The sequence below is a fragment of the Microtus ochrogaster genome, chromosome 21 (assembly GCF_000317375.1).
Source record: "Microtus ochrogaster isolate Prairie Vole_2 chromosome 21, MicOch1.0, whole genome shotgun sequence".
NCBI lineage: Eukaryota > Metazoa > Chordata > Mammalia > Rodentia > Cricetidae > Microtus > Microtus ochrogaster.
Window position 1 is genome coordinate 19,799,942 of NC_022022.1, and position 14,100 is coordinate 19,814,041.

The 14,100-nt window shown below is 46.0% G+C and overlaps 1 protein-coding gene across 1 annotated transcript in view; it reads right to left on the bottom strand.

Moving 5' to 3' along the window:
* Positions 1-14,100, bottom strand: part of Synpo2 (synaptopodin 2) — a 144,135-nt gene that overhangs the window by 25,365 nt on the left and 104,670 nt on the right. Inside the window, exons 3-4 of the mRNA XM_005357229.3 lie at positions 12,908-13,704; positions 8,415-10,609 (exon numbers count right to left, since the gene is read on the bottom strand). Of these exons, the coding sequence (XP_005357286.1) occupies positions 8,415-10,609; positions 12,908-13,704 (2,992 nt within the window). The remainder of the gene's footprint in view (positions 1-8,414; positions 10,610-12,907; positions 13,705-14,100) is intronic.

Genomic DNA, 14,100 nt, shown 5'->3' on the forward strand with positions numbered 1-14,100 from the left:
GGGAGTGGGGCTGGCCGGGTGGGGAGTAGGGCTGGCCAGGTTGGGGGAGGGCACGGAACATAGGTAGTTGAAGCTCTGGATGAGGTCAGAACACTGGATTTCAAGGATACCCTGAGCTACAGAAGCAAGAACAAATCTAAAATAAACAACAAAAATCAATGAAGATGGACCTCTCAAATATTTTGGGAAATGGTTTTCTGATGTCCATATGAGATTTATACAGATACTGGACAGGGTCTCTAGCCCAGGTTAGACTCAAACTCCCTACGTAGCTGAGGATGACCTTAAAGTCTTGCTCTTTCAGCCCCAGCCTCTCAAGGGTAGGCATTACAGGCATGCACTACCAGACCCAGTTTTTACAGTGCTAGGGATTGATGTGGGGGCGGGCCTTGTGCACACAGGTAAACAACTGAACTACATACACTCCCCTAGTTGTGGGAGTTCCCCTAAAAGTAAGATTCATGCCAACAAAGAACCCACAGATCTTGTCTGGTAACATTTCCCTGCAAAGTTCCTGAAATAACAGTTCTGGTTTCTGGCTGGTGTGTTGTTAATAGAAATAAAAATGTCTAACACTCGCTAAGTGCTTTCCATATGTGAGTAGTTGCTCTATACACATAGTGCATATTCATTTGCGTAAGCTGCATTCCACAGCTGGGATCCTGGGGTATGGAGAGGCACAGTCATTTGTTTAAAGCCTTGATACCCACAAGAAACAGGGTTGGATTAAGATGAAGGCAATTTTGCTCCAAGGACACACTATTTTTTTTGTAAAGAATTACTTATTTTTATGTATATGCCTGCCTGCATATGTGTCTGTGTACTACAAGTGTGCAGTACCACCAGAGGCCAGAAGAGGGCACTGTATTCCCCCAGGAATTGGACTTAAAGTTGATAGCCATGCTATGTGGGTGCTGTGATTCAAATTCTTTTCACCTGGAAAAGCTCTTAACCTCTACACCATCTCTTGGGCCATGAAGGACACACTCTTAACCACTATAAAATGGGCCCCTGGTCTGGGAACAGTGGCCTGCACTTGTCATTTTAACACTCTGGAGGCTGAGGCAGGAGGATCACAGAAAAATTGCAGGCTAGCCTGGGTTCTGTAGTGTGTTTCAAGGCCGTCAAGGATACACAGTGGGAGTCTACCTCAAAAATAAAACAAAAAAAATGGGAGGGGGATTTCCTCTGTATGCTCCAAGTGTACATGTATTATCTCATGTACTACATGGAGTTCACTTAAGACAGCAGCTCTCAACCCCTCTAGGGGTTGCCTATCGAATATCCTGCATATCAAATATTTGCTCTGCGATTCCTAACAGTAGCAAAATTATAGTTTATGAAGTAGCAATGAAATAATTTTTTTGGCTGTGGGTCATATGAGGAACCATATTAAAGGGTTAGGAAGCATTAGGAAGGTTGAGAATCAATGACTTAAGGAGCAATTATTTTGTTATTATCCCAAATCAAATCATGTCCCTATCCCCTCTCCAGCCCTAGCTTTGGAACCCAAGACCTCACCCTTGCGGGGCAGTTACTATGCTATTGAGCTATACTTTACCCCCAAAACATGGCTTTTTTTTTATAAAATGCACAAATTTTTGTTATTTAGTATCATTCTCTTTAAATTTTGAGGGTTTTCTTTCTTTGCTGTTTTCTCTTGGCCCCTTATTGTCCTGAAACCAACGAACACAGCTCTGGTAACTTCTGAGACTAGAAGCGGTGGGCACTTGGTCTGCCACATTCCCCTGAAGTGTAAGGTGTGGACTATGATTGCAGGGAATCATTCGACAGGGGGCGTGCTCGCTAAGTTTATGTAAACTTGACCCAGGCTAGCGTCATCTAAGAGGAGGGACCCTCAATTGAGACAATGCCTCCGTAAGACAGACAGCAGGCCAGTCTCTAGAGCATTTTCTTAATCAGTGATTGATGGGGGAGGGCTGTGCCCATTGTCAGTGGTGCCATCCCAGGCTTGGTGGCTCTGTATTCTATAAGAAAGCAGTCTGGGCAAGCCTTGGGGAGCAAGCTATAAGAAGCACCCCCCCATGGCCACTGCACCAGCTTCTGCCTCCAGGTTCCGGCCCTGTGTGGGTTCCTATTCTGACTCCCTTCAATACTGAACTACAATGTGGAAGTGTAAGCCTTTCTTCCCCAGCTTGCTTTTGGTCATGGTGTTTCATCGCAGCAATAGTAACCCTGACGAGGACAGCGATAGTTGTGTGGTGGGGAATCTTCCAGAGGGGTCTGCACAGCAGCAAGGGATTGATGCCTCTGCGTACATCCAGGGTGGCTGCTGGCTCAACGGGAAGTGCTTGCGTGTACTTCCCTTCCTTACATCACCAACCCTCTTCTCAGATTTGGTATGTTTTATTTTGATTTTACTTTACTGTTTTCATTGCAGGGATTGAATCCAGGGCCTTACACATGTTAGGCAAGTGATGTACGGCTGAGCTACGTCCCCAGTCCCAATCTACCATCTAAATCACACCCCTTGCCTAGCCCGCCCATATAACCCAGCCACACAAGCTCACTGTCAGAGCCATTTTTTAAAAAAAACTTATAAAGTAGATATTTCTTAGAGATTTATTATTTTCATTTCTGACAAGATGTCATAGCATATAAATTTTTGGACTGTCTTATGCTGAAAGTGGGGTCCTTCCTAAAGCCGCTCATTGTAGCCCAAGCCATTTATATGGCACAGGGAACTGTATGGTGAGTTTGCTTGCCCAACAGACAACTAAGGGGTCTTAAGGAGTGAGAACCCAGTGGAAACCATACAGTCTTGTATGGAGAGTACAGCCTTGACCGGCAGGCATATAGCTAAGACTTGTGCACTACCCCAAGATCAGAACTACCACAAAAACTTCAGTAGCTCTTTTGAGCCCAAGAAAGAACTAAAACATCTTAGAGTTTGGTCAGTAGATCTAAACAGTAGACCTAGCAAACAGTACCCTCTCTGAGTTTCAGGTGTTTCATAAAGAAGGAAAACACCTCGGCTCTTGGGGCAATTCCAAGGAGTAAATGTGACATGGCTTAAGAAGGCAGGCTGCACACTGAGTTATCCAGGGCACACTAGCTCACAGCGTACAGCCTAGGGCAAGGTCTCTAGCCTCTATGCCTCGGAATCCCATCTACAGTCCATGAAATGGGCACGAGATGCTACAGGCTTTACCTGGACCACTGGTCAAAAGGATAGTGTATAAAGGATACTCAGCGGACTGACGGCTAAAGGTTTTAAAAAGACAGTATTATCTTTACAGTTTATATAAATATTTCACAAACTGCCTGACATATAGCAGATGACTGATAACGTTAATTCTCCTGTCTGCCTTCTGCCTTCAACCTACCCCCGTAGAAGCTGTGAAACCGTGAGAATGGCTGCCCTGGCTTTGATCCCTGACTGCCACCCTGATATAACCAAGAGTCTTGATTTCCTGGTTGTCTGGTGTGTGAAAATACCGCTCCCTCCCCAAGTGTAACAAGAGACAACCCTGTACTCTTTGACGTCGATTTCTGAGAGGAAGATTTTCCTGTTTATTCCTACAAGGCGCATTTCTTTCCCATGCAGGGCCAACTGCAGCCCTTGGCCTTTAGACTGTCTCTCAGGAACATACCAGGGAGGTTTCCTATGAAGCTGAGAAGGCGGGAACCCAGGGATCAGATCTTTGCAGCGTGCTGGGACATCTCCGAGTGTTCCCATCAGCAGAGGAAGGCTGAAGGGCAGGTCTCGGGAGAGTTGGCTTCGGGACTCTGATCAACCTTATAGCAGCAAGAACGAGATAAACAAAGACCCCCACAAGGATCTTTACATGGAAAAAACAGTGACAAATAAAAGCAAAAACTGATGTGTGTGCCCATAATGAGAAAAGTCACTTATAAGGTCCAGCAGAAGCCACCCTTTGAGTCTTGATTGTATCCTGTTAGCTTCCAAACTTCTGATGAAATCAGTAATCTAATAAGTGTCTGATAGGATTTGACTGGGTTTTATTTTCCTCACAGTGATCTGGGGGATTGAACCTGGGAACCTATCTCTGCATACCTGAGAGACACCCCTAACCCCGGATTTGACAGTGTTAAAATTAAAATTCTCTTCATCCAGTTGCCTCTGAGTAGATCTTTGATTTCTGGGTGCCAAGTGCTAGATTGCTAGCGCATATCACATGGGCACACACTTTAATAATTTTGGAAACAGGCTTCACCTGATCACGTCAAGAAACCAGTTATGTCTCAGTGGTCCTGTGGAAGATGGGCGCTCACAGGGGGATAAGTGGTGTCAGGGCCCTATGGGAATTTACTGGTCTGCTTTGTGGCTTGAGGCCAACCCTGGTAGGAAGTCAAGAGAAGAATTTCACTTGGCATTTTCCCAGAATGCTTGTCGACTCCTCCAGCAGCTTTGAAGTGCTCACAAAGGTCTTTGTGTCCCCCAGAGTCCAGAAATATGGGACACAAGACCGGAGAAGGTCAGTATTTCCGGGAATATTGGTTGTTGGAATTTACATACTTTTCTCATGATATGTGTGTATGTATGTGTGTGTGTGTGGTGTTTAAACTTTAAAAAACAAACTCAACAACTCTGATTTCAAGAGTTGAATGTGTCCTCCATATTTCCTTCCGAAAGCATGTCCAGGATTGAGCATTTGAGAAAACAGGCGCTTGGCCGATGACTGATTTCAAATACCCTTCCTGACGGCTGCTGGGGGCATTGTGGGTTCTGCTCTAAGTAACTGAGGTGACACCCAGTAAGTACTGACCACCCAGAGTCTGGCGCTCTGAACAGGCATGACTGGACATGCCCCAGAGAAGTTTGTAACAAGGACCCTTGGCTTTCTCTGTCACAGTGACTGCAGTCAGGAAAGTCGTCTCGTATGTTCATGCAACTCTTGAAGAGGATTTTGTTTTTGGTGTCCCAGATGTGACTAATGGATGCTAGCAAATCGGCTGTGGGATAAACCGCAGCTGTTCTACACTTAGAGAGGTCAGCACCAACTAAGACAGCATTTTTAGCCTGTGGGCCGAGACCCCTTTGGGTGCTGAATGACGGTTCCACATCTCCTACATATCCGATATGGACATCATGATTCATAACGGTAGCAAAGTTGCAGTGATGTAACGTAATGGTCGGGGGGTCAGCACAACATGAGGGACTGTGATAAAGGGGCGCAGGATTCAGAAGGCTGAGAACACCGTTCTAGACTAAAAGATGCCAGCTTACGTTAAGTAACTATTTGTAGCTTAGACATACATGGTTCCTGTGCTTGAAAACCAGTTGCTTCTTATGCATATTAAATAAGATTTTGGTGGGTGTCATCGTCAACAATCCTTGTAGATAGTGCCATTTTTCATGTGCGAGAGTGGTCACCCAAATGTACATTATAAAAGCTAGTTCTAACAATGTGACAGCCTAAATACACACGCTGTGTGTCGCCCCTTCTCCACACCAAGCACGCTTATTATCGAAGTATTAAAAAACACACATATTATCGAGGTATCAAAGGCCAGTGAGTGCTCTTGGGTTCAGGTGTCAGTGCACTCCCTCCAGAACGTGGGGCAATGCTGTGCTTGTATTTGTATGCTATCTGCCTTCCTCCTAGAATCTTCCACGTTGTACGCGCTTCCCCCAGCACCATGTTCCCCCTGGGAAGAGAGGGGAAACTCTCAGAAGAAGAATTTAGCATAGCCCTTCAGCCAGTCAGTGGTATGAGTACCTCTCAGTGAATAAACAGGCAGCGGGTCCCTCTGGGTACAGTTCTTCAGGCACCCAGTACAAGGCGTGCTCAGAGATCCGTCATCGCTGTCACTGACAACAAAAACTGACTTCCTGAAGAGTGGAGGAGCAAGCAAAGCAAAACAAAACCAACCAACAAGAAAACAAAAAGGAAAGAAAAAAAAAGAAACTGCTTTTCCAGACTCCCCACCCAGCCAACCAGCTGACCCAAAAACCTCCACCCAAGCAAAGCCAGGACCCAGATTTGAAGGTGGGTGCAGCAGTGATTAGAACCCAGAGCTCTAACCTCCTACCTTCCACACTGACATCTTTGTCATAACTCCAACACAGGGGTGGGGGCACGCAGAGCTCCTTGGAGGAGGGAGAAGAGGAGGAAGCCCATCTTCCTCAGGGAGTTGGTTTGGCCTTCTTTCCACACCGGTCTTTGGTAAGTTCATCTAACTTCCACCCCTTGACCCTATGGTCCTGGGCCACCTGTAAAAACTGTCGATACTGAGTCTGTATGCTTGGCATGTCTCTTAGAGGGGTTTCTAAACCCACAAGCGGTCTCCAGAGAAGATGACAGCATAGCCATGGTAGCTGTGCCTTTGGTTTTGGACTGCAGCTCGTGGCTGTGCCAAGATCAGTCAGGACACATGTTATTACTGAACACCATAAACCACTGCAGAACTGTGGATACTTTGGGGTCACTACTAGCAAGAGCTCTTTGGAGCCAAGGATTTCAGATTAACTACCTGTCAGCCATCAGGTAGAGCACCCATAAGTTCTAGGTCTTTCTTCTAACTCATGCTAAGCGATTTTTGGTTGTTCCATAAGATAAAAAAAATTCATGCCATTCAATGAGCTGCCTATACAGGCAATGAGTAACATAAACACACTGTCGTCTAAGGGGTTGGTCTTCGGCAAGAGTCTTACTAATTGATTTCCATACAGGCAAACAGACCAAATCCCTCCCGGTAGTTGCATCGCCAGCAAACACAACAGGTGGTTTTCTAGAGGGAGTGGGACAGTGAGTTCCACCGCTCTGCAGCTGACCTACTCCTCCCTACATTTTGCAAATACCTAGAACTGACAGTTTGACAACGGATGCTCCCAAAAAGAAATGGGTACTCTCCAAAGGGAAATTCAGATGCTGTAAGAGAAACCTTAGGGAGATGACTAAGGTTCGAGCAAAGTCATATGCAAAGCCCGTAAGGAATACAAGGGACAGATAAAGAAGGTAATAGTTTAATAGGATAGTGGAATACAGCAGAAAGGCGGTGACAGAGGAAGGCAGGAATACAGGTATCTTGAGACTGGAGTGCTACTGTGTTCTCTCAAACCAGGAAAGTCTTTACATGAAATCTCTAGACACATCCATGCCCTGCCCACAGCAGACGGTTTTCCCTGGAGCTGTCAAAACTGCTTTCTACTCCTCTCCATCAACTCACAATGAATAGTTTCCATGGTTGGTTGCGCCCAGACTTAAAATAGACACCAGAAAGGTCTTCAGGTTTGCGATCGGGGCCATTATTAACCTCGTCGCCAGCTGGATGACAACATGGTGTGTAACCAATCCAAATTCACAAGGTAACCTTGCTCAAAACTATGCTGGCTCATCAAATGCAAGTAAGAAAATAAAGGTGCAAGAATAGAATTGCAAGGGACAGTAGAGGAAGCATGGGTCAAGAGCAAGCTGAGCAGGAGAAGAAAGTCTATGAGGTCACCCGGACAGGCTCGCAACGGTTCTTGCTTTGTCTCCACGCACCAGCTCCTGTGGCCAGTAACCCTCCCAGTCCCCGTTAGGCGGCTTCTCAAAGCAAAACAGGAGCCATGTGTGACTTTCTGTCCGTCCTCCTTTTGATGTTCCTTTGCCCTACTGTGCTCCCCCTTTGCCTCAGCTGAGGAAAACAAACACTTGCTATCATGGGCAATGGGAGATACCCTCACAGCTCCCCAAGGAACTGGGCAAGGACCGCGGAAAGCCATTTCTAAGGATAACGAGGTTTCTCGCCCTGTCCTAATTACTTTATATAAGTCTTCTGAAGTGAGTAAAGTGTGTGAGAACAGCTAGTAAGGGGCCCAATACCGAGTAAATGCCTGTGTCTAAGATCCTCCTTGCAAGCTATTGCTAAGTTACACAAATCCCAACAAGTCTCTTGAGTTCCTTCTCTGCGGTAGAACAGGCATCTGAGGTGACTGGCCAGAGCTGATTCCTGCCCTCCAGAGATTTCCTATTTCCTTAACACCAGAAATAGGACTAAAGAATGACTTAAGGGGAATCTCAGCCAGCATGCTGTATTTTCACCCTTTTGAGCCCTTCCACGAGGGGAGCACAGCTATGTTACGTAAAGGCTGGGCTTCCAAGCTTGGATACACTGATTGCTGTCTTTGGCTAAAGCTTAAAATTACCTAAGTATCCTGCTTACTTGATGTAATGGCACATGCCTATTTTGGGATATCACAGATAGATGTAAGTGTGCAAAGAAAATAAATATATTTTAAGTCACACTGAGTTGGGGTTTTGACCCAAAACCGTATTATTATGCTTCTTGGACCCAGACTGGGAGGTAAGGTATCTGAAATTACGTAAGTTGAGGATCGGCTAAGCTTTCTTGGGGACTCAACACTGCAAACAATTCATTTCAAGCAAAGCAGACACTCAGCTTCAGCTATGAGATCACTCTTCCGCAACCGACGGTTTCCACACCTGGACTGCGACACCGCTTTTCTTGGCTGAGAACTTCGGTCTTGGTGCCACAAAATAGGACGAGGAAGCCGATTCTTGCTTCGGCGAGGTGGGAACACTCACAGGAACTGGGGATGCGCTCACAGGCGAGGTGGGCTCCGCGAAGAAGGACGGCTGAGAGGGATAGGCCGGTACTGAGTACACAGACGAAGCCTGCGCATTGGTGGGAGAGCCAACATTCACCTGTCGGGGAGGAAGGGCGTGCTTCAGGGCCGGGCCTGAAGTGACCTTGACCGTTGACTTTTGAGGGAGGCTATCCTTTGCTTCAGGAGGTTGGAAGGTAAACAGAGACGCGTTGAGCTGATACGGTTGATGCTTCATGACATCCAAAGTGTTAAGCGGTTTCTTGCCCTTTTTCTTGCTTGTTTTGGAGGCCTGGGCGGTAGGTGGCTGAGACTTGATAGCAGCCAGTGGGTATGAGGGGGAATGGATCGGATTGTAGGCCATAGGAGGGGGTGCTCGTACATTCGAGGAGTACTTCCAGCTGGCTGGCAGGGACGGTGTAGGAGACTGGGCCCGAACTGCGTGGGCCTGCACCGTGTCGGAATCTACCACGTACTTCTCCATCCTTGACTGCCTTTTAGCAAACAGCTGGGCTCCTTTCCCGCTCATTCCAGGAAGCTCATTGGATGGTCCCCCGGCACCAGCGTGAGCAGCATTTACTTGCGGTGTGGGTGCCGATAGCTTGGGTGTGTAGTTTTGACTGACTACTGCTGCTTGGGGCCCTTTGAAGGGACCGGCCAGGTTCAGTGAGCTCGCAGGCCGGGCAGGAGGGCAGGAAGGCTGGGCTATTTTGATGGAGGACACAGCTGTGACCTGTGGTGGGTTCGGTAGGTTTGATGTGGAGAAGACAGGACGCTGGGATGGAGCCACTCCTGGAGACCAGATGGGAGAAACTGGGGTTACTGGTTGTGAGGAGGATGACTTGACTGCAGGCTTTGGAGCGACGGGAGGTGGGGTCTTCTGCTTAGCAGAACTTTGCATGAAGTTACAAGCCTCTGCGCCTAAGCTGAGATAGTCTTCTTCCGGCCCCGAGTCCCCTCCAGCTCCAGTGCCTCGCTTACCTTCTGCATTTTGAAGAAGTGACAGGAGCTCAGGGTTGGGGCTCACTTTGGTTTCTTTGAACGTAAACATGGGTTTTGTTGTGCCTCGCCTTCTGGCTTCCTGCAGTATGCCTGTTCTTTTCGCCGGAACTGCGATCCTCTCGTCCCGGGAAGCTATTTGTTCAGAAGAATCGTAGAACGCTGGCTGTGACCATGGAGCAGGCTGGGGCCATGGCGGGGGCTGTGCTGGGCCAGTGATTGGACTTGCTACCCCTCTGGAGAAGGCTTCAGGTGGAGGCGAGACGGCAGAGTAAGGTGGCGGGGCAGGAAAGTCGGACATGGGGCTAGTCACACTCCGGGTTGGGGAGAAGGGGGCTGTTGGCTGGTTCATAGTTCCCAGGAAGGGCTTGGCGGTTCTATTCATAGGGATCATCCTCTGGGCCCCTGTTGTCTCAGAAATGCCACTGAAGCCATTCTGTTGTGGCACATTGCCAAGACTACAGCCCATCTGGATGGAGCTTTCACTCACAGAGCTCTGCATTCTCACGGATTCCTCTTCCTTCCTTTGATAAGAAGTCACGGTTCTCAGACCGTCCGTCTGCAGCCCGTCTGGTTCTCTGCCTGGCAGCGCACCCGCCTTCTCCTCTTCGTTTTGGGCGGCGAACTGTTCCATCCTCTCTCTCTGCTTAGCAAACATGAGCGCCCCCTTGCCTGTGGTGTCTGGCAGCATCTCCATCTTGTCCCCTCGGCTCAGTTTCTTTTCAATGTCCACCAGTCCAGAATCCCAGTCGAAGTTCACAACTTGTGTGTCGTCGTCAAGGTCCGACAGTAACTCTTCATCCACTTCTGACTCGCTCGTTCCAAGAAATGCGACTTCACTTATCTCGTCCTTGTCACCTTCTTCCTGGTCCTCCTCCTCCTCCTCTCTTTCAAGCTCGCCAGTACCGTAACTGATTAGGGTGTACTTCCGGGCCCTCCGCCTCCGCTTCTTAAACATCAACACCCCCTTGGAGTTGGGGTTGGGAGCGTCCGTTAGAAGGAGAGCAATGCTTTTGCATTTAGACTTAGCTTCTTTCACTTGCTTCTCAGACAAACTTTCGCTCCTCCTGAGCCCTAGGAAAGATACAATTGTATTCAATTGATGAATGCAAGGACTAAATGCACTGCAATTGATTCCCAATGGGGAAAATGAATATATACAAAAAATTCATATAATTGGGTACTGAAATTTGAAGAAATCTAATTCATTTTTCATTCATTCTACCCCCGTCCACAGTGTTTGGGGAGTGCACAGAATCAAGCACTGAACCACACACTCTTCACTGCTTTTCAGATTTGCACTTACATAATAGTAATATAGAGCCCAGCATATCTTGTTACATTTCCTCACCCAAGCACAGCTTTATATATGCTGATTTATAACACAACTCAGAGCCCCCCACTCCCGTGGCTTCTTAAACTTTAATTAAAAAGAAAAATAGGTTGGGAAGTTCCAGTTAATAGGATATGATTGCATTAAAAAGAATATCCTTTAGGAACTTGAAAACAAGATGTACTTTGTACTGACATATCTAAAAGAAAAATGTTAAAACTGAATTGCTTCGATGCAATGCATTTAAATATTTAAGTTTCTTCTTTTTTCCTTTGAGGGCCACTTCAAATCTTTCCATTGGGCTGCTGAATTAATATAAATTCACAATAGTGAATTAATAATAATCGACAGCACCGAGCTAATAATTAGTTGTATTTTAGAGTGCTGGAACACTGTGAAAATCTGTAATAAGCTCTAGGTTCAACACTATCTACAGAATTCTATAACTGTAACAGTCTCCTGCAAATACAATGCTGCTTAAGTTGCAGAAAGAATGAGTGCAAAGCTTGGGGATGTTTAAAAATCGTATGACTTGAGGTCTTTTAAACTAACATTGAAACTGATCCAACAACTATGCCATAAAAAATAACTTGGCAGTTTTAAAATGACAAACTTTACATTTTCATTTTACTGTTAGAAAAAAAAACTAATGACAAACGAATTTATAGCATCAATTAATTGTAACCACTTTTAATGAGCATGATCCACAAATAAATTTTGTAATGAGTTAAATAAAAACACCAGAAGAAGAAGATATTTCATGGTTGAAATTAATTTTCGTTGTTAAAAGTCAGACTTGGTAAATCAAAAAAAAATACGGAATGAGAGAAACTAATTTGGGAGTAACCTTACAGGTATTGTTCTGGTGATCCAATTTTGTGCAGACCAAATAGTTCAAAACGTGGTCATTATTAAATGTGATTCCTTTTTGACTAGTGATGTTACAGCTTGTTATTAAACTGACGGTAACAACTGCACGGTGTCTTCTCGCTGCCAGCTTGCGAACTATGCGCATGCTGTCATAGCACTGGGGCTAATATGCTATCTATGTGAGGTGCCTAAAGGAGAGGGCGCGGCCACTGGCACATGCCAACACAGCTACAAATGCCTGTGCTAAAAATATGCACCCAAAGGAACAACAAGGGCTCGAAAGCTAATGCATGACTTTGGGAAACCAAGCTCACTGCTGTTGGGTACAGTCAGCCTTGTATCCTCAAAGAAAACCCAAAGTCGGTAAAACTTAGGGAAAAGAACTATATGTCCAAAAGAAGAAAAAAAAAAATAGGAGCACTTAGCTGCCATTCTTGACCTCGTTCTATTTGTGACCCTAGTAACCCAGATAAAACAAAATCCGGCAGAGGCCTTGCATTAAGCCACATATTCTGTGGGGGAGCCCTGAGCTGTCTGCCTATGGTTCTGGAGACCCAGCCTGGAAGGTGACGCGCACCGCCACCTAGTGAAGCTTACTCCACAGCAAGGATCATGTAACCTAACCGCTGGGCATCACACATGCCCCTGTCCATCAAACACTTCTGCAAGCATCATCAAGCCGCAGAATACTTCTTTTTTTTTTTTTCACCAAAATGAAGCTCTGCTTTTAATATCAGAGTGGAGCCTGCGTTAAAGGTACTTTGGAAGAAGACAGAACTGTTTTTGTCATTTAAACTGAGTCCACTTAACTTCCAATACCCTTAAGAATATTTTAAACATGAAATGTCATAACACTCTTCAGCAGATAAAAGAGGCATGTTGTATATTTCTTTAACAGTTCCTGCATCTTTGGGAATAAAAATAAATGTTTATGAAAAACATTTCGGTCTCTAATATGAAGTTCAAATTTACTGCTTCCAATTTCGAAACTGGCATTTTCCACACTATTCAGATTTGATATTTTATGCTTTAATTGAAGCATTAAAGATGGTAAAAAAAAAAAGTCTAAGAAAAAAAATCTTAAAAAAAAAATTCATGCAATTCAACTAGCAAAATATTTTAAAAGCCCAGCTCCCCAGACAGCGGCCCCCACCCACGGCAGGACTTACGAGCATGTCGCGCCCTGTGTTTGTGTGGTCTGCTGTGATCCTTTCCCTGGCGCTGATCTTCCCCCTGCTCGGTGCCTTCTGGTGAGACGGCAAAGGAGACCAGAGAAGGAGGTGCTTCTGACCGCCCTCCTTCCACCCCAGAAGCCACACACCCCTTTCCTGCCTGCAGCCTGCACTCTTCCGCCTTCTGCCTGTCAGAGCAGTCCAGAATCACTTCCACCTGGGGCAGCTCTGGGCCTCCTGCTTCTCTCCCTTGGATCACGCTCAGCTGCCGGCCGCTGGAGGTCTGGCTTGTTGTGCTGGGCAGGAGAGAAGAGTCTGCTTCCTCCCCAGGAGCAGCGACCGAATTGATGTGGACGGTCCTCTCCTGTTGTGAGCTCCAGTCTGGCTCAGGAGACTTGGAGTTCTCGTTTCCCTGGAGAGTCACTATAGGACCACTAGCATACTGATGTCTTTCCTTTGAGAGGGACAGTTGGAGCTCAACCACACGGCCCGGCTGGCCTTCTTCTGCCTTTTCCCTTAAGATGACCTCCTCTACCAAGTGTTCTTCTTGGGAGCCAAGCATCTGGGGAATTTTTTCTCCCGTTGTACATTCTGCATAACCCCAATCATTTCCTTGGTCCTCGGTTAGGGGAACTTTACTTGGGACTGAAGCGAGAAAGAAGTCTTTGCACTGGGTGTTTGTGGCTGGAAGAATCTGCAAGGTGGTACTTTCCATGGGTCCCTCATGTGTAAGATGCTGATGGTTTGTGTTTTCTGTTTCAGAGTCCAAAGTCTCACTTGTACCACTGCATGGTCTGCATACAAAAAAAATAAATAAATTCCAAACAGTTATATCAGCTTGTGTTCCACCTGTCAAAGAATTTTCCAACACCAATGATGTCTCATGCATGGATCAACAAAAATTCCCCCATAACTCCAGTGTATTAGAAAATAGAATTTGACGGCTCCTCTACATGGTTAACTAAAGATCTTCAAGATAAAATTGTCTTTCGAGCACAATAAAAATGCTTGCAAAAAAAACTTGAAACCTAAACCCATCTTTAATTCAGCCTTTATTTGTAAAAGCACAGGGTAGAGCTACATAATGTGTGCCCCTCATTTGAAATTGTTTGGGTTTTCTCAACAAACTATGTTTGCTGTAGATGACCAGGAACTTCAGTGTCCCATGGAGTAAGTTTTGACCTAGATAT